Source organism: Lissotriton vulgaris, chromosome 4_1 (genome assembly GCF_964263255.1).
Source record: "Lissotriton vulgaris chromosome 4_1, aLisVul1.2, whole genome shotgun sequence".
In the NCBI taxonomy this organism is placed as follows: domain Eukaryota; kingdom Metazoa; phylum Chordata; class Amphibia; order Caudata; family Salamandridae; genus Lissotriton; species Lissotriton vulgaris.
In genome coordinates this window covers 1,793,455,335-1,793,475,884 of record NC_141691.1, presented here as the reverse complement: position 1 = coordinate 1,793,475,884, position 20,550 = coordinate 1,793,455,335, and the positions used below count along the sequence as shown (strand labels likewise).

The 20,550-nt window shown below is 42.7% G+C and overlaps 1 protein-coding gene across 1 annotated transcript in view; it reads right to left on the bottom strand.

The window, feature by feature from the left end:
• Nucleotides 1–20,550, bottom strand: part of EMC2 (ER membrane protein complex subunit 2) — a 175,181-nt gene that overhangs the window by 77,739 nt on the left and 76,892 nt on the right. Inside the window, exons 4-5 of the mRNA XM_086966116.1 lie at nt 8,723–8,808; nt 7,786–7,843 (exon numbers count right to left, since the gene is read on the bottom strand). Coding sequence (XP_086822242.1) covers nt 7,786–7,843; nt 8,723–8,808 — 144 coding nt within the window. The remainder of the gene's footprint in view (nt 1–7,785; nt 7,844–8,722; nt 8,809–20,550) is intronic.

The following is a 20,550-nucleotide window of genomic DNA, read 5'->3' as shown; positions in this document are numbered from 1 at the left end:
TCATTTACAATGCCAATAGCTTAATCGCTCACATATGCATGACCTATTGCATTTACACCCACACAGAGCCACACACACAGCCACCCACAGAGTCATTCACATAGAGCCACCCACACACAGAGCCACCTACACAGAGCCACCCTCACACACAGAGCCACCCTCACACAGAGCCACCTACAAAAAAACTATCCACACAGAGCCACACACAGAGCTACACACACACACACAGAGCCCCCCACACACAGAGCCCCACCCACACACACACACAGAGCCCCCCCCACACACACACACAGAGCCCCCCCCCACACACACAGAGCCACAGACAGAGTCACGCACACACAGAGCCACACACACACAGCCACACACACACACAGACAGAGCCACACACACACACAGACAGAGCTACAGGCACACAGACAGAGCCACACACACACAGACAGAGCAACACACATTCCACTACAAGGCCATCAAATTTACTGAACTGAGCCCTCAGGCTTTCACAGTCTGCAGAAATTGATTCATTACAATATGACCACGCCATGAACACGACCACGTTTCTCCGAGGCGAGGCAGAAACGCCTCGGAGAAACACACGGTCATTTTGGGATTCGGGGGCGTGTTTTTTAGGTTTGAGTGACTGAAGACGTCACAGATAGAAAGAACCTAAAAAACACGCCCCGAATCGCAAAAAGACGGGGCTTGATCTGAGTGACGCCCCTCTCCTCCAATGGCTGGCCTCCGTCGATATCCATAGTATAACAAGGGCGCCCCCCAGCCCGCCCCCCGGGGCTAGTCCGCTCTAAGCGCCATGAAGCCCTCCAGGATCAGATGCGAGCAATAGAAGTACACATTACAAGTCATGGCTCCTCCTGGCCCCCCTTACACCCATCGCAGCGGGGCTGGGACTGATAGCATGCAGGGGGGATGCAGAACTCCGCAGCATGTGCCAAACCCGCTGAGCTGTCTCACTGGCGGACTTTCATTGAGGCTGGCCACACTGTTACATGAAAGCATACTTGTTTTGATTTAATGGCAGAGGGAGGTGAAATCCCAGCGTCCGCTCAACATCCTGTGATTCTGGGCAAATCACTTAAATTGCCCCATGCCATTAAAAAAAAGTTTCCTTCAGCATAAAACTTCTGCTTGTCATGTAATCGTTCACGAGGAGGTACATGCGCGTGACCAGTACTAGGAGAAGTATAGTGAGAAGTATTGAGCCTATGCACAAGCAGCAGTAGGGGTAACTCCTCTCCAGCCCTTACAGCCCCAGAGGCATCGGCCTGTCGTTGCTGTATTGCCCATGTAACAAGATGCAGAGCACGAACAGTTCCTCATATTCTGCCGATTTAATACCCGTCGATATCCATAGTATAACAAGGGCGCCCCCAGCCCTCCCCCTGGGGTTAGCCCGCTCTAAGCGCCATGAAGCCCTCCCGGGTAAGATGCGCGCTACAGAAGTACATATTACAAGTCATGGCTCCTCCTGCCCCCCTCACACCCATCGCACTGGGGCTGGGGCTGATAGCATGCAGGGGGGACGCAGAACTCCGCAGCATGTGCCAAACCCGCTGAGCTGTCTCACTGGCGGACTTTCATTGAGGCTGGCCAATCATTACTGAGTGATTGATCCCTTCACTTCCAGCTGGATTGTTGCTGTTCGAGGTGCCTTAACTTTTCTAAAAAGTCTAAAAACAGGCGGCGCAGTTTGTGTCTCGGTTAAACACAAGAGTGGTTGAGGCTCAGGGGGGGGCGGTTGAGGGGGGCTATGCACCTCCACAAAAGGGCCTCTCAGGATGGCATAATACCCGTCGATATCCATAGTATAACAAGGGCGCCCCCAGCCCTCCGGGGCTAGCCCGCTCTAAGCGCCATGAAGCCCTCCCGGGTAAGATGCGCGCTATAGAAGTACACATTACAAGTCATGGCTCCTCCTGGCCCCCCTCACACCCATTGCAACGGGGCTGGGGCTGATAGCATGCAGGGGGGATGCAGAACTCCGCAGCATGTGCCAAACCGCTGAGCTATCTCACTGGCGGACTTTCATTGAGGCTGGCCAATCATTACCGAGCGATTGATCCCTTCACTTCCGGCTGGATTGTTGCTGTTCGAGGCGCCTTAACTTTTCTAAAAAGTCTAAAACCAGGCGGCGCAGTTTGTGTCTTGGTTAAACACAAGAGTGGTGAGGGCTGGGGGGGCTATGCACCGCCACAAAAGGGCCTCTCAGGATGGCATAATACCCATCAATATCCATAGTATAACAAGGGCGCCCTCAGCCCCCCCTACCGGGGCTAGCCCGCTCTAAACGCCATGAAGCCCTCCCGGGTAAGATGTATGCTATAGAACTACACATTACAAGTCATGGCTCCTCCTGGCCCCCCTCACACCCATCGCACCGGGGCTGGGGCTATTACCAGGCAGGGTGGAATGCCGAACTCCGCAGCATGTGCCAAATCTGCTGAGCTGTCTCACTGGCAGACTTTCATTGAGGCTGGCCACACTGCTAAGCACAAGTGCTACATGAAAGCATACTTGTTTGATTTAAAGGCAGAGGGAGGTGAAATCCCAGTGTCCGCTCAACATCCTGTGATTCTGGGCAAATCACTTAAATTGCCCCATGCTATTAAAAAAGTTTCCTTCAGCATAAAACTTCTGCTTATCATGTAATCGTTCACGAGGAGGTACATGCACGTGACCAGTACTAGGAGGAGAGGTATGGTGAGAAGTATGGGGCCTATGCACAAGCAGCAGTAGGGGTGACTCCTCTCCAGCCCTTACAGCCTCAGGCCTGTTGTTGCTGTATTGCCCATGTAACAAGATGCAGAGCATGAACAGTTCCTCATATTCTGCCGATTTAATACTCGTCGATATCCATAGTATAACAAGGGAGCAGAAACAAACCTAACACCACCACGCCATGAACACGACCACGTTTCTCCGAGGCGAGGCAGAATTGCCTCAAAGAAACACACAATAATTTTGCGATTCGGGGGCGTGTTTTTTAGGTTTGAATGACCGATGAAAGAATAATTCCCTTCCAAATAAGTAGATGGGCCATCTATTTCGTCTTCTTCCTTGGAGTCGTGACACTTAACCCGGAGTTGTGAGAGATTGTATGCAGGGCCATAAGGACCATCATCTTCAGATTCCTGGAAATCCAGGAGACGAGTAGGAGGTAAAGGAGAAATCTTTGAAAAATCCTGCAAAATGGGAGGAATCTGCTTTAGAAACAGACTGGTTTTTTTTCCTAGTCGGCCAGATCGTCAACGGCATAACAGTCTGCGGCAGTTAAAGAGCTGCTGACGGTGAACGGACCGGTTGACCCGCCGCCGGAGATGGTCTAACCGCAGCCGACGACGGTGACACCACCACTGGCTTCATTGACGAAGCCACCGTTGACATCTTGACCATCGTCACTGACGAAACTGTAGAAGGAGCGCCAGCTTCAGTGGAGACGAAGGCTGTAGATGGTGATTTCTATGTCGATGGGACAGTCGACAATCAGGTTTTCTCAGCTGAGGATTCCCTGGAAGGAGTATGAGGCATCGACGGTGGAGCAGAACCAGACCCCTGGTGAAAAGAAGCGGGACCGTGTTGGTCTTTTTTAGCCCTTTTTCCTCAACCCCCTCTTTACTCTGAGACCTGAAGCAGCCTACCCTCAGGTCTTTAAGAGTTTCTGTGGAGAAAGTATGACAGTACTTGCATACTCTGGGCTTGTGGTCTGGATACTGGCAATAAAGACACTCCTTATGTGGGTCCTCAGAATATAGTCTGGAATTTCCACAAGGTTAACAGGGCCTAAACAAAGCTTTTTTAGACTCCGTCATAATGAAGAAAAATATGTACGCACCCTTATGCACTGAACCTCAGAAGAAGATAAGAAGTGAAGAAATGAACTGCTAGCTGGAGGTTCAAAAGGGCAACAGTAAAAACACAGTGTCTGAGCAGAGCTCAGGGAATCGCCCTAAAACATGCAGTGCAGTAAGAAATCTGAGGAATGGTGGCCCTGCAAGGAGACTAGTTTCTTTCCTAGGATGCTTGTTTCCGGTCCAGGAAGGACCTGGCTTGGCAGTTCGGTCTGGACTGTTCCCATGAGGAACAGGGTCAAGACTGATTTGCCTATGGCTGGGTCTAAACTGGGGTGGCTTGGTGAGCAAAATAATGATGAATTTAACCCAGATCTCTGTACTGGGGTGAATGTATGACATTGTTCTGCATTCTGTCCATCAATTTTTCTTGTTTCATTTGTCACCAACATGCGGTCAGAACAAATGACAATAAAAACTAACTTGCGGTTTGGAATCACCATTGATAGCATTTCATTGCACTGGGGACATTGGTTGCATAAGCAAGTTCTTCTTTATTTCTTTTCCTCTCCTCATGTATTCGATTGTCTCCTTAGATTCCTGGTTTGCAAAAATCGCTATTATGCCTCCCAAAATGTTCAATTTTCCTCTTTTACAAAATGTTCTCCATGGGTGGGGGAGTTATCCATAGAACAGGTCTTAGTACTTCATTTGCCACCACAACTAAGTACAAAGCAAATCTTACTTGAGCAAAGAAGGTACACGAGATGTCCAATGCCAAAACTCGGTGGGAGAGAACTGTGTTTTATTATAAAATGGCTACATTGTGGGGATAAGATGACACCTATAAACAAAGCTTAAAAATTCATTTCTTCCTCGCCAGGTGCAATGATTTACTGTTCACAACACCAGTATCTTGGTGATGTTCCACTCTTGCACACTACAGCGCTATCTACACTGAATTGGATATTTGGTTAACACATATCAACAGACAAGCTCCAGTGGAAAGAGAATTCTTCAAAATCAGAGAAGCAGTGAATAAGAATGAAGCTATTTCATCACATTTCTGGATCTTTATACCTAAATCGCCTTACAAATGAAAGCAGAATGATGATTCTGAGTGCTGTGATAATTCCACGTTAGAATCAGCATTTTCTTGTGATATCTGCAATGGACAGTTTCTTGTCTTAAGTTAATGGTAAAATGCACAACACTTTTTCTTAATCATTTTAATGCAAATGTTTTTAAACAACCCCGGTAAAAGAGTGCCATGGAAAGAAGGTTTATAAATGCTTGGTAGGAACAACTGTGATGAAGTCATCTGGCCAGTGAGGATATTCTGACGATGGCAAAAGCCCAAGGTACCAGGATGATGGAGGTTGACCGCAAAAGTGCCTCAGGCCTCCAGCATCACTGGCTCCAAGTAATCTTCAAAACGTTGGACGGACCTGAAATTGCTAAAAGCACAGGCTTCAGAAGACCTACATTAATTTCGGAGATTTGGGCATTTAGCTGCAAATTAACTTATTTCCCACAAAAAAGGTCATAAAAGCAATGAATAGAAAGGATAAAATAACAATACCTCTTGTGCAGGTGACAACAAAATATACCTTTGGCATAATATTTCAAGTGCGTCTATGGATTTTGAGCAAGGATTTTGATGTAGAAGTCTGTACACCCTAAAGGAGGGCTCGCCTGTTTGTGGATAATCTTGCACGGAATCAACTGGGTTATTTAGTAAATAAATAATTAAAATGTGCACGCTTGAAAGTAAAATAGGGCAATTAGAAAACTGCACCAGACAAGCAGAGTAGAGACATTTGGAAATGTGTGCTAGGTGAAGACAGACCACGTCAACGTCAAACCCTAAGGAAGAAGACATTTTTAGGTTTCGCCAAGACAGGGCATGCTCTGCCTCTGCGATACATGTTGTTTACACACAGTGGGCTTTCAGCCCAACTATAGGTTACCATTCTGATAGCTTCAACGTTGTTCTCATTTCCCTTGTCTCCGTTTGTCAAGGCATGCAAACACTGTGTCTTTTTCTTGTGTTTGGCCATCACCTAGAGCAAGGACCAAGTACTTGTAAATATCCACTGCTCCTTTTTTTAGGAGCTACTTTTTACTTTGTGTGCAAGCGCTCCATATGAGTACTTGTGTTTCCAGTCCGCCTCCCATATCCCCGTCAATGCAGCTTCTTTTCCCTCCAACCCCAAAACCTGTATTCTACATCACTGCACTCAACTCTGCACCACTCTATGCCCCTGTGCTCTAATCTATGCCACTCTAATTTACGCCACTCTGCATCCCTCTATGCCATGCCACTCTGCACCACTCTAATCCATGCCACTACAGTCTATGCCACTCTACACCACTGCACTCCATGCCATTTTGCTCTTCTTACCTTTACGCCACTGCATTTTATGCTGCTGCACCCTCTACTCTGCGCCACTCTACACCACCGTATTCTACTCCCTACAACACTGCACTCTATGGCACTCTGCTCTACGCTACTGCACTCTATGTCACTCTGCACCACTGTACTCTATGCCACTGCACTCTTCCCTGCAACACTCTACTATACACCACTGCACTCCATGCAACTCTACTCTGCACCACACTGCTCCACCACACTCTACTCAATTCTAGCCTACTTTACACCAGTGCCCTCTAGGCCACACTAATCTACTCTGTACCACTCTACTCTATGCCACTGCACTCAGCACCACATTCTATTGAGGGACAGACGGACTCTAGAGTGTGGGATTGACCTCTGGCATGTACAACATTCCTTAGACATGGACTATACATTTCATTCAGTAGCCCACTCATCATATTTATTCAAGGCTAGACTAATTCTTGGTTTCATTCACGATCTCTTCCAAGCTCCCATGACAGAAAAAGGATGCAATGCACTTTCAGATCATGTGCACTTCTGAGCGCCGATTGAGGCTGAAAAACAAGCTGTCTTTCAGCCTCAATCGGCGCTCATAAGTGCTCATAAGAGCTACTGCAGAGCAATGAAATAGTGCAGGAACTAAGGCACAGCATGTCTCTTTACTTGGAAGAGACTCGCACTGGTGAGGTGGATAACGTAATCCTGGTACAACTATATACATTGTCCTCATCTGCATTAGCCACACAGCAGTGACTGAACACAAGAGACAATAATGTCAACCAAGGAGGCACTCGTCCAGGTGGACAGGGTGCATAAAATGAGGATCCACTTTTCAGTCATATGTGGAGAAAGTGGAACCTGCTGAAAGAATAACAATGGACACACGGGTCGACATTTTAAATGGCAATTCAAATAGGTGGGATGGGAACAGAAGGTTTCCCATTTATATTTTCCATAATGCAAAGCTAGAATATCTCGATAATGAGACATCCCTTTCAGTAAAGTGTGTGCCAGAAAAATACTGAACAGCATGTGTTTTGCCTTTTAAGAAATCACAAGTCATGGCACATATGTGGGTCCGTGAATGAAGAAGTAATTGAATTCTCTTCATTTTGTTCACAGTATAGCTAGCTGTTTCTGTCATGTCACATCCAATTATACAAAAGAAGTATAATGAGCGAAGTGGATGGAACCCCTTGGTAGTCTTATTCAACGCTTTTATGTATTCATACATTTTTCGTTTAGTCTTGTCATATCCCTATACCTCCAATCACCTTCCATAGGCCCTCTTTTGAAGGAGGTGATGCATCTGCCTCCTCCAAATTAATCAATCATATCTAGTTCAACAAAGATGGAAAAAACAAAGTAAAAAAAACAGAGTTCAACTACATAAATCCTATGCTACAACGTCACTGTAAAGAGACAGAAACACTGACATTGTATATATAATTTGACAATTCGAAGTTCTTTTTACACACGAATAGTCAACAGAATTTTCACTATTTATTGACAAGTAATGAAATATTTTATAGGCAAAACGAAAATCTCTCAAATTGCCTCTTTTGGACAAACCATTCTACTTACTGTGTTAGTTGGATCCTCCTGCAGTATCCTGTCATATATCTGGAGAGCGTCATCATACCTGTTCCAAAAGAGAAAATCAAATCCACTTCTTCAAAATAATTTCCAGAAATGTAGTGTCAACTGCAACTGGATAACTATTAACCTTACAAAAGAGCACTGTTCAGATTTTTGAGGAGAAAACATGTATTCTGTTCGGCTGCTGAATATTTTTCTTATGAACATTTTATGCAGAATTTGTCTTGGCAGGTGAAACGAAATTTGAACATATGTCCACCGGCTCGTAGAGGGTCAATGTCAACGTATTGCCAAAAGAATATGATCACTCATTCTGATAATCGTAGGCAGAAGCAAGCAAACAATAAGCACACTTTTAACTGTAAATTTAAATTAATCTACATCTATTCCATGCGCATCCTGTATTTTTAAATGGTATCAGATATTATTTTAAACAGCGGTCACACTGGGAGTGATTAAATGAAGTTCTTGTAGTGTCAAGACCGCAATGATATCAAGTAAAGCAAAATAAATCGAGCAACATTTGCTAAATCAATCCATTACAGTGGAAATCTTCAAAACTTCTAAAATACCGTAGGCCACCTTTAACACAGACTCTATGCATAAGCGCAATTCTAATGTTACTTGAAAAATACAGACTTCTATTTTTGGTGAATAAACATGATTAACAACACGCTCTACCAGGAAAGTTTTGTGACTGCACTTTGACATTTCAGTGACCCCGTTCCGTTTACAGCTTTGAGAAAACCTGGAGACGCAGTATGCCAACTGTTTAAACAGTGTGGTCATTCAGTTCACAAGGGACAAGGTTAGAGACTACCAAAGCCTTTTTCTCTGAACACCTCCACACATACAAGAGCTGTGCATATCCCATTGCACCACATTGTGATTTTAGTCTTAAATTCAGAACTTCATAATTTACCTTTCCATCGCTTCGAATCTCATGCCAGTTAATCGCTTTACTCTGTGGCTGCCAGGGAACTGCCGTCGTAATTCTTGAAGACACGTCTGTGAACAAATTGTTTTTTTAACAAGTTAGGATACTGAAAAATAGGATACTGAAAAAATATATTAGCTAAAATTGGAAACGCTAAAGGATCAACTTGTAAACAAAAAGCTGGTGATTCGCACTGCATTAACAGCAGATTATTATCAAGTTCCCTGCAATACCATAAATCTAACCTTATGAGAAACAGCGATGCAAGAGCAAACTGAGGGCTCAACACACAAAGCCAATGTCTTCTCCCTTAGAATTACTCCGAGCTTTGGAGCAGTTTCCAACTTCTTTGGGACGCATGCCCCAGCAACATTACTTTCCCTCCTGTACTTGCAAGCATAAGAATGTCCACCAACAGGGGGGCCAGTAAGGCAATGTAGAGGTAGCGCAAAGGGCTGGAGAAAGGCAGGAAGCAAAGCAGCAGAAAGAAGAGACAGCATGTTGAGCGTTCCGGATGACCCAGAAGCATGAAGTGTAAAGACTCGTTCTGCGGCTGCACACAACGAGGGAACAGGGACCGGTCCCGATGGGTACAGGAAGAGCTGAAGTGAGACCCGGCCACCGATGCCCGACAATGGGAGGCATCACCACTTCCCCAAACACATTTACCAAGACCAGTAGCAGCTTTTTCCTCCCACTCAGATGACTATCTGGTAAACAGGGCTGGGGCACGGCCAGGTGCACATTGGGCCATGCATCAGCAAGAAGACATGGAATGACAGCATTGCCCTAAGTGGCGCACGATGGGTAGATAACAGAAGGAACCGGGCCGCATCCTATGTCCCATAAGGTGCCAGAGACTCTCCCCCCCACCCCTAGTGAGGGACAGTCAGGGGTCGTAAGAGAGCTTCGTGTGTGAACTGAATATCAGCTTACCGGAGTTGTGGCCCGAGACAACTGGTGGCTGGTTTGGGGTCATGGTGTGCCCAAATATACAATATCTATATTATGCGGGTTCCTTCTCTCTTCCTTGCATCTTCCTTGTCCTTAGACACTACCAATTGTAATCCACTGTCAATCATTAGCCTTGGCAACAAAATACAGTATTAATGCAGTATATATAGCAGGCGCTAAACATAATCATGGATTATGTTTGATTGGGTTTTTGGCTACTATTTGGAAAACGCATTTACTGATGTCTTCGACACTACAAGCTGTTATAGGATTTTTATATATACATGAATGTCTTTAATTGATGAAGTCCAGTTCTCCCTAATCTCCGCCCCCCCCTGTTCCCCCCCGTAAAAAATCCCCCTCTTTCAGGTCTTTCTTTCTTATGTTTAAAATGTGTGTGTGTGTTGTCTGATTTTTCTTGCCGGTGTAAAATATAGCGGTCACTGCTCTTCGTGGGGTTGTTTTCATTTTATTTTATATTCTTGTTATCCTTTTCTATTTTTGTATCAAATATATTTGATGAGAGTAATACTTTTATGATTCTCTCAAGGCTAGAGTCCGGCCATTCAAGGATGAGGGCATAACCTGGTCTTCCAGGATTAACTCCTGGTCTTGACGCCACTTCCTGGAACTCTCCCTTTGCTAGAGTCGCCCCTTTGTCACTCTTTCAGGGTTAGAAACCTGGGGCCTCATTAGGAGAGCAGGGGGGAACCTTCGCATGGCATGGCGGGTTCCCTCCTGTGCAATTAGGATGTGACCGCCACCCTAGCGGTCACATCCTCTATTTTTAACATTGCGGCCGGTGCGGCTTCAAGCTGCACCCGCGGCAATGTTAAAAATGCAGGTGTTGCATTTGTATGCAGAAAGAGGCAGGCACCGCGCTGTGCCTGCCGCTTTCCGCATACAAATGCAGGGGGGTAACATAGGTACCCCCCATGTGCACCCCCCAACCCCCTTCACCTAGGGGGCCCGCAACGGGCCGCCGCAGTGAAGTTACACATGCTTTTCCACGGCGGAACACCCGCCGCGGAAAAGCATCTGAAACAGGCCATCCTAATATGGCGGACGGTGTCTGACAGACACCGTCACCATATTAGAGCTTTTCCACCGCGGGTGTAAGCCAGCCGCGGCGGAAAAGCTGCTGACGGAAACCAGGACCCACCAGCCATCCTAATGTGGCGGTGGGTTTTTGGTGAGTCCGCTGCGGATTTTCCGCATCCTCCGGGCCGGCGGTGGCTTCCACCGGCCCAGAGGATGCGGAAAATCCGCAATCCTAATAACCCCCTTGGTCTTTGTGACAATTTCTGAGTTAGATACTGGCCATGCTAACCATCCATGTGTTACAGTCTGGCCTGTGTGACATGGTGTCTGTAGGACTTAGCATGTGTGACTCTATTTTGGTTACAGCATGTCCTGTGATCCTTAATGTTCTTGAATCCTGGGTCTAAACTAAAATCTCCTTGACATGTGTGCTTCCACTAACAAGCCTCATCCTACTGCTAAGAGCTCCAAAATAAACAAAAATAAAAAAATCTAAATCCTTCACTTCTATCCCTCCACTATCCTTTTCTTTCAATCCAAATAACAGACTAACATTTCCCCCACTCTTCCAAATTAATTTCATATTTCACTATACTAATTCACCACTAATCCTTTATGGGTTCCGGAGTAGCGTGCTACTCGCCGAAAAAGCACTTCAACACCTCATCAGGGGTAGCAAGCTCTATATAAATAATTTTTTTCTTAACCTTTCCTACCCCTTCACTATCCTTCTCAATCCAAATAACTGACTAACATACCCACCACTCAAATTACTTTCATATTTCACTGTACTCATTCATCACTAACACTGTAACCTGAGTAGCGTGCTACTCCCCGAGAAAAAAAAACTTCAACTCTCCATCAAGGGTAACAAGCCCTATATAGATGGCAACCTTTTTTCCTTGTTCCATCTCTTCACTATGCTTCTCAATCCAAATAATCTGATTACCATATACACCACTCAAATTACTTTAATATTTTCACTATACTAATTCACGACTAATACTTTATGGGTTTCACAGTGGCGTAAAACTCGCTGAAAAAGCGCTTCAACACCCCATCAAGGGCAGCAAGCGCTATATAAATGCAAACCTTTTTCCCTCTTCTATTCCTCCGCTATCCCTCTCATTCCAAATAACTGATTAACATATCCACCACTCAAATTACTTTCATATTTTCACTATACTAATTCACCACTAATCCTTTATGGGCTCCGGAGAAGCATGCTACTCGCCGAAAAAGCGCTTCAACGCCTCATTAGGGATAGTAGCACTATCTAAATGCAATTTCAATACTATATATATAATATATATATATATATATATATATATATTTTTTTTTTTTTTTCATGCAGCAAGCCATCACCCCAAATGCCTGATCGGAAACGTCCCCTTCGGCGAACTCCTACGCCTGAAAAGAAACTGCTCGGATGAGGAGGAGTACGTTCAGGCAAAGGAAGAAGCCAAAAAAAGATTCCCGATTAGAGGATACTCTCACAATATATTAAACATTGCTGAAGATAAATCCAAGAAAATCCGGAGAGAGGAACTTCTGGTAGCTAAACCTGTACAAAAACAAGATGAGATTCCCAGAATGATCACAACTTTCAATGTGAAGTCAGGAAGGATTATGCATATCTTTCAAAAAAATTGGCATATCCTTGGCACTGACCATATAATGAAAAAAGACCTTCCAGAGCTACCAGTAATAACATATAAGCGCAGTCAATCACTGGCGGACCATCTTGTCCACAGTCATTTTACGTCCAAGAAAAAATCCATACAACTCTTGAAATCAAAAGGATTTTTCCCATGTCTAGGCTGCAAAGCCTGTAAAAATAGCAAAACGACTAAAACATACCCAGGCAGAACCGATGAAAATGAGCCAGACAGAACCATCAATTGTAACTCTGAGTATACTATCTACTGCCTCCTCTGTCCATGCGGGAAACGCTATATAGGTAGTACAATCAAACCTACAAAGATGCGAATCCTTGAACACATGCGGGCGATTGCGAATAAAGACAAGTCGTACCCTGTGGCACGACATTTCGCAGAACTCCACCAAAGCGACAGGGACCTGCTCAGCTTTTATTGTATAGACCAAGTGGAGCGCACCGAAAGGGGAGGAGACAGGGAAAGATCACTCCGTACTTTAGAGTCAAAGTATATCATCGGTTTAAAAACAATGGCCCCCTGGGGATTAAACAACAATGAAGAGATGTGGGTACACCTGTAGATACAAATCGGTATTGATTCAGTAACAGCATTGAAAATAACATCTTAGAATGCAATAATACAATCATGTAGGTACAAGCCTGTGAAATGTAAATTTGAGCGTTGTTCGACTGTCTTCAGGGACTAAGATTGCCCATCCAGGGCTCAATTAAGTATTGTCCCAACTGGGAATCCAGACAGGCCCATTCAGGGCAGTATCTCTGTGTGAAGGGCGGGATTATGGCGAAAAACGGGTATTTTTCCCAACATACTGCCGCCAATATCCTAGCCTTTTGTGAAAATGCTCAATTAACGTGTCTCAATATGTACGCATATATAATGAAATAGTAACTTGTTGCTACATCTGTTTTTAATTTGCACTAGAGCACTTTATTGTACATAGCGCCGTTTTGGTAATATGAATTTATTTGCTTATTTGCACACTAAAAGATGGCCGCTGCATTAGCTTTCCTATTACAAGCTAACCGTCATCTATGCTGTTGAAGGAAATGTGAAAAGTGGCTTTAAATGGCGCTGTGTAATATTGCACAGGTTGACACTGACGAAGCCTTCTGGCGATACGCGTCTGTTGTGGGGGTTAGGGGCTTGAATTAAAAATCATCATCTACGATATCGGTGTGCCGGTCATTCTTCTAGCCTGATTGGAGTGGATCGTGTGGAAATAAATATATATATATATATATATATTCCACACAGATATCAGTATCTAGTACGCTCTCAGGAACCACACAACAATCCAGGAGTAAACTTAAGTCTTCAGTTTATTCACACAATGCGTTTCGGCGACTTGCCTTGATCACGTGTGATGAAAGTGTGTGAGTGAGTGTGCCATTATGAATAAAGTTACAAAATCAAGAGGTGCATCCCACGACACTGTTGTCATGTGATCAAGGCAGGGAGCTGCCGAAACGCGTTGTGGTGATGTGGTTGCACTTTAAAGCAAAATAAAAAAAGAAAGCACCAAATTGGGTCTACCTCTTCTTTTTGCGTGTTCTGGTTGTCGAGTTTTCGTGGAGAAAACGGAGGACGAGTCTTTGCAGCATATTCCGCTGGATTACTTTCCCCAGCGACGTAGACCCCCTCCCAGCAAGTGGCTTGTGCAGAAAGAAGGAAAGTTACAGCAGCCGGCTCTCTGTGGAAAGTTTTACGGAGTAAGGCACCATTTTCGAAACTCTCCGGAAACGGAAACCTGCACAGCCCCCTTCCGTGGTGGAAGCATTGCCGAGGTCCAGGAAGAAGGTAGCGTTTGCCTGAAGCGGTCCGGCGCAGCTCGGAGGAGCGGGTGTAGGACGGTGAAAGCGGACGTCGAATCTGAACAGGTACTCCGAGATAGTTCGGAAGGTGGGAGGTGTGTAAACAGTAACCCGTGGGAGCCGAAGAAAAGCTGACTTTAGCGAGTCATACAAGGCGGTGGGTGAAGTCAATGACAGTTAACCAATAATCGTGCAACCATGTCAGCGGCAACAGTAAAGGATCGAGAGAGCGCAGCGGAGGAGCTGTTCTCGAATGAGGCAACCCGGCCAAAAACAAAAGAAACAAGCATTGATAAAAGTACATTTGAAGGGACAGAATTAAAGGACAAATACAAGGCACTCGAGAAATTAATGCGCACAGAAATGGTCAAATGGTGGGAGGCAAAATCGCTTCGTCGTTACTTAGAGGTGAATCGAATACCTAGGGGGTTAAGAATCATGATTGCCCCTTCATACGACACTCCAAATCCCACGTTAATGGCTGAATGGGCGGAATGCAATTTAGACTCCTCCAGAAAACTAGTGGAATTACTGGTAAAACATGCAGAAAAAGACCGGGAAGAAATTCTTCAAAAATAGATACCATGCGCAGTGAAATTCAAGCAATGAGTGACCCACAAACATCCAAAGCAAAGTTTGAGGAGGAAATGGAACACAAATTAAAAAAGGAAGAAGACAAAATAAAAAATCGTAAGGCGTACAAATTCAGGAGGGACAAGGAAGATTATGAAAATGGAAGAATATTTACATTTTCAAGGAAATATGACACCATGCGAAAAAACCATTCTGGCAAACCGAACAGTGAGAAAACGCGCCAAACGCCGCAACCCTCTCACCCGCCACAACCCGAGAGAGAACCACAATTGGAAACATCTTCTCCTTCGGGATCCAGCGTTTACACGGAAAGTGGATCGGAAGGTGGTGACGACCTAGCTGAAGCCACCAGATTAACTATGGGTGAAGAGCTGAAATATATCCGTAAGACCCGGAGTGAGACATTGCGTTCAGCAGGAAACAAACAGCCGGCAAAAAACGAACAAGGAGCAGGCGGGAGAGGAGGGCCGCCCAGAGGAAACGCCAGGAAGCGAGGGGGATGGGGCCGCGGAGCATGGAAGAACAAACAAGTGAAGAAAACGTAAGAATTCGGAATATGAGCACAAATTCAAATACCATCATAAACTTAGCAAATATTGATTTGACAATGGCGGAAAAACAGCTGCTGTCATTAGGACTTTCATACTGCCCTGAAAGCAACTTCCAAGATACCAAAACAAGGGCAGATGTGTTTCAATTCATACGTAAACTGAAATTGCAGAAATTTCATAAATCACAACTGGCAAGCAAATCAAAAAACAAACCCAGAGATGATCAAGCTGGAATTATTATGAATTTGGCAGCCAGTGATTATGAACTACTAACTTCGGTTCAAGGTATAATCAATACGCGGAGCAGTACACAGAATGACATGGAGTCACAAAATGAACAAGCTTCACAAGCATTCCCAATCCTCAATACCCAACAAGTGAGGAGCTTGGAAAATAAAAAGCCAGAAACCCCTTTCAAAAGAAAATCCAAGTTTGTGCCCATCACGACTAAAGACTCAATAGATGTTTTCAATGATACTGTGGTCGCTCAAGTTAAAAAACTACATACGAAAATACAAATGACGAAGAGGAGAAGATCTAAGGAACAAATTCAATATGATCTTTTGCTGGAAAAATTGAAGAAGGAAAATAATGTGGTAATAAGAAATTCGGATAAAGGAGGAAACATTGTGCTATGGCCCCTTTCACAATATCTAACTGAAGCAAACAACCAGCTCAGTGATACACAGTGTTACCACCATAGCTCTCCCATCAAATATAAACAGATGCAGGATGAATTATGTAGTAAACTACTGGCATGGAAAAGTCTGGGTCTCCTAAATATGGAAGAATTCAAATTCCTAAAAAAAGAACATCCTCGCACGCCAGTGATTTACTTCATACCGAAAATACATAAAGATAAGGAGACACCTCCAGGACGACCGATCATCGCGGCATGGGATGGTCCACTTGAAAATTTGTCACAATACATAGACTTCTTCCTGCAAGAACATGTATGTAAATTAGAGTGCTATATAAAAGATACTGGAGACTTTTTGTCCAAAATTGCAAGGGTCAAATGGGAGAAGGGATACCATCTTATAACACTTGATGTCTCCTCGTTATATACTTGTATCAGGAATATAGATGGAGTGAGAGCTGTTCAACATTTTCTAGTTAAGAGACCTATTGAATTTACGATGCATAACAAAATGCTTATTGATATGTTATCATTTTGTTTGGAACACAATTTTTTCCTTTTCAACAAACAGATGTACCGCCAAGTTCAGGGTGTCGCAATGGGGGCTAGCTTCTCCCCCAGTTACGCCTGTTTGTTTATGGGCTGGTGGGAGGAGCTGGTCCTCAGGGGGCAATATCAGGACACCTGCAGGGACAACATTGTATCATGGTTACGGTACATTGATGATTTGATAATAGTGTGGAAAGGCAGCAAAGAGGACGCACAGACATTTATTGACAACATAAATATCAACAATGTAAACTTATGCTTCACATCAGACATAAGTAGTAGTCAGGTCTCCTTCCTAGATGTGTTAGTCAAAATTGACAAAGACAACATTAAGACCACTTTGTTTAGAAAGGAAACTGCAGGGAATACCCTGCTACATGCAAGCAGTGCACATCCGAGCCATCTCATCCATAGCATCCCCTATGGGGAAATGCTGCGGCTACGTAGAATATGTAGTGATGAGGGAGAATTGAAAAAACATCAACAGGAAAGCAAATGTAGATTTCTAGAAAGAGGCTACAGTGCGAAAACTCTGGATTCGGCAATTGCTAAGTCTAGATTAAAATCCAGGGATGAACTCTTGGGCAATACAGATGCCCCCACAACGGAAAATACAGGTAACATGCAAACATCTGAGGAAACACCTAGATTAATTATGACTTACAATCGCCAACATAGGGAATTGCGTAAGATAATTCAGCGCAACTGGCATCTAGTCAAAGAAGATCCGGTAATTGGTAATAATCTCCCGAACTATCCAGCAATCACATACAGAAAGGCTACCTCAATGGGGGATGTCTTGGTAAAGAGTAGCCCAGAATACAGGGAAAACACGGGTTGGTCCTTAGCACGGAAAGGTTTTTATAAATGCCCTAGTTGTAAGGCTTGCACGTATGGGGTGAATAAAACTTCATATGTGACAGCCTTCAGCTCAAAACCACAGAACATAAAATATCACTTAACCTGTAAAAGTGAATTTGTGGTTTACATATTAGAATGCAGCTGCAATTTGAAGTATGTAGGCAGTACAAAACCTCCAAGCCACAAGAGGATTTTGCAGCACATCAGGGCGATTAACAACAACGACCCCAACTACCCTGTGGCAAGGCATTTTCATGAAGTACATGGTGGAAACCCAAAAGATCTAAGGTACTTCTTAATTGACACTGTCCCAATTCAGAGAAGAGGAGGGGATAGGGAAGGTATGCTTCGCCGGCTAGAAACCCATTACATACTCACTCTAGATACGAAACAGCCAAATGGTTTAAATATGAGTGAGGATATGTACACATTTTTAGAGTGATAATCAGGATCATCACTGTATAAATTGCACTTTATTTCTATGTGGTCTTTTATCAATAAGAACCAGTGTTCCAATAATCCTCAAACTTTCAATGTAAAAATCTTAACAGTTCTTTTTATGAAGATAAATATATATATGTGATTTTTAAACACGAAAGATAAATATTAGAGTATATTTTTGATATTGAATGGGTTTTAATTATTTATGCAATTTTATTGACTTATGAATGAATTGAATGACAACAAAAAAGTTTTGATGTTAACAATTGTGGGAATCATTCTTTACAAGTTGTAACAAATGCAGTTTATCGGTAGAATCCATGAAATATTCGTCTTTTCTCATATCTATCCCTTCATTTAGATAAAATTGTTTACTGGCAGGGAAACATGTAAAATTAAGATGATTTGTTTATTCACTTAGGGTGTTATTATTATGTTTATAATTTTTTGCACAACAATATTAATATCTTTTAGTCTCATTTTGGTTCACGGAGATGCACTATGGATGAATGGATGAATTGATGAATGGATGAATGGATATCTAAGAAAATAATGGATGAATGGATGAATGGATATCTAAGAAAATAACAGTTGATGAGATATGAATTGAGGGTTTAGCAAATGTAAACAATGCTGTCTATGAAAACAATGATATCTAACAATGATATATATAATAATATATAACAATGATATCTAAGAAAATAATGGATGAATGGATGAATGGATATCTAAGAAAATAACAGTTGATGAGATATGAATTGAGGGTTTAGCAAATGTAAACAATGCTGTGATAGCCATAAGAAACACATGTATTATACATAGAATTTCTTTGGCTTTACATTTATGTACTATTTATATTTTTGTATTTTACATTTAATAACTTCCCAACCTGTATTTTACGTATCACACAAGAAAAACATGACTGATAAGTATGTTTTCTATGTCCATTCACGCACTAGCACTTTAAAAAGAGGTGCATCCCACGACACTGTTGTCATGTGATCAAGGCAGGGAGCTGCCGAAAAGCGTCGTGGTGATGTGGTTGCACTTTAAAGCAAAATAAAAAAAGAAGCACCAAATTGGGTCTACCTCGTCCTTTAGCGTGTTCTGGTTGTCGAGTTTTCGTGGAGAAAACGGAGGACGAGTCTTTGCAGTATATATGTGTATATATATATATATATATATATATATATATATATATATATATATATATATATACATACATACATACATACATATATATATATATATATATATATATATTCCACACAGATATCAGTATCTAGTACGCTCTCAGGAACCACACAACATTCCAGGAGTAAACTTAAGTCTTCAGTTTATTCACACAACGCGTTTCGGCGACTTGCCTTGATCACGTGTGATGAAAGTGTGTGAGTGAGTGTGCCATTATGAATAAAGTTACAAAATCAAAATTAAGGTAGGACTACAGCCATATGTACAAAATAGTGTCGGCCATCTTGTAACAATGTTTACAACATTCGAGTCAAAATAACACAAATCATCATATAAACAATACGCTGATCAGATGTGTAAAGTATAAGATACATGATGGAGTTATTGTTGTATTCTCCAAATGAAACTATCATTAGCTAACCGTCAGGCAAAGGGGTAATGCATGGAAAGCTCTTTTCCAATGGCTGGCCACCGTTTAGCATAAACGGTGACGCCAGCCAAAGGAAAAGGGAGGCGGGGCTTAAAGCCCTTTACCGAAACGTTAATTTTGGCACATCTTGAAGAACACTAATGCTCCGAATACTCAGGCGGAGCAAAATTACTGCGTATTTTCATGCGGTAATTTTGTACCATTCGATTTCAAGCTTTCGGCTGCAATTTTTTCGTGTTCACTTTTACTGTGCAGTAAAATCGCTTGAGGAATGAACGCATGCGATTTTGCCGTGCAGTAAAATCCCATGCACAAAATTAATACAGCTTTTGCACGTCGAGAGGAAAACCTTCTTACATTAACAATTAGCACCCAAATTTACTACCTGCCTAGAGCAAGTGGTACTTTTTGTTTTTTACATATGGTGTCAATTTATTTAACTGCTTTAAAACGAAGGTAAACGTTGTAAAATGTGACATTAACAATTTTTCAACCAAAAGTAATTGGATTTTATTTTTTATTTATAGGTCATTTATATTAAAGGATAGTGATATTGGAATTACTAAACATTATGCTATTCAAAATTGCTTTCAACATTGAAACCCTAACAATAAATATTAGCATTGCAACATACAATTACATTTTTAGACATCGATTTATGCCGCAGGATCCTTAGTATATTTAGGACTTATATGTAAAATGGTATGCCGATCTTCAGTCACTCAGTCAAACATCACCATCATGGCATGATGGAAGGGTATGTCAAATAAATTACAGTTTCTCAGTAATGAGTTCGACACAATAATTGAGTTGTTAAAAATGTTTTCATTATTTAAAAAAATAAAATGTGATTTTACAAAGTATGTCACAATAAAGAGGAAACGCTTCATATGAAATATTAATATGTGTTTCCTGCTACATAATAAGATTGTTTTAGTCAAAATAAACAAATGCACCCAATTTTTAATCAATAAAGTAAAAAAAATACATTTGATAAATAAAATATATCTATAAAGAATCATCAATTAAGAAGGGTCATTAAGTGAAGCATTGAGTGTAGCCCTACTC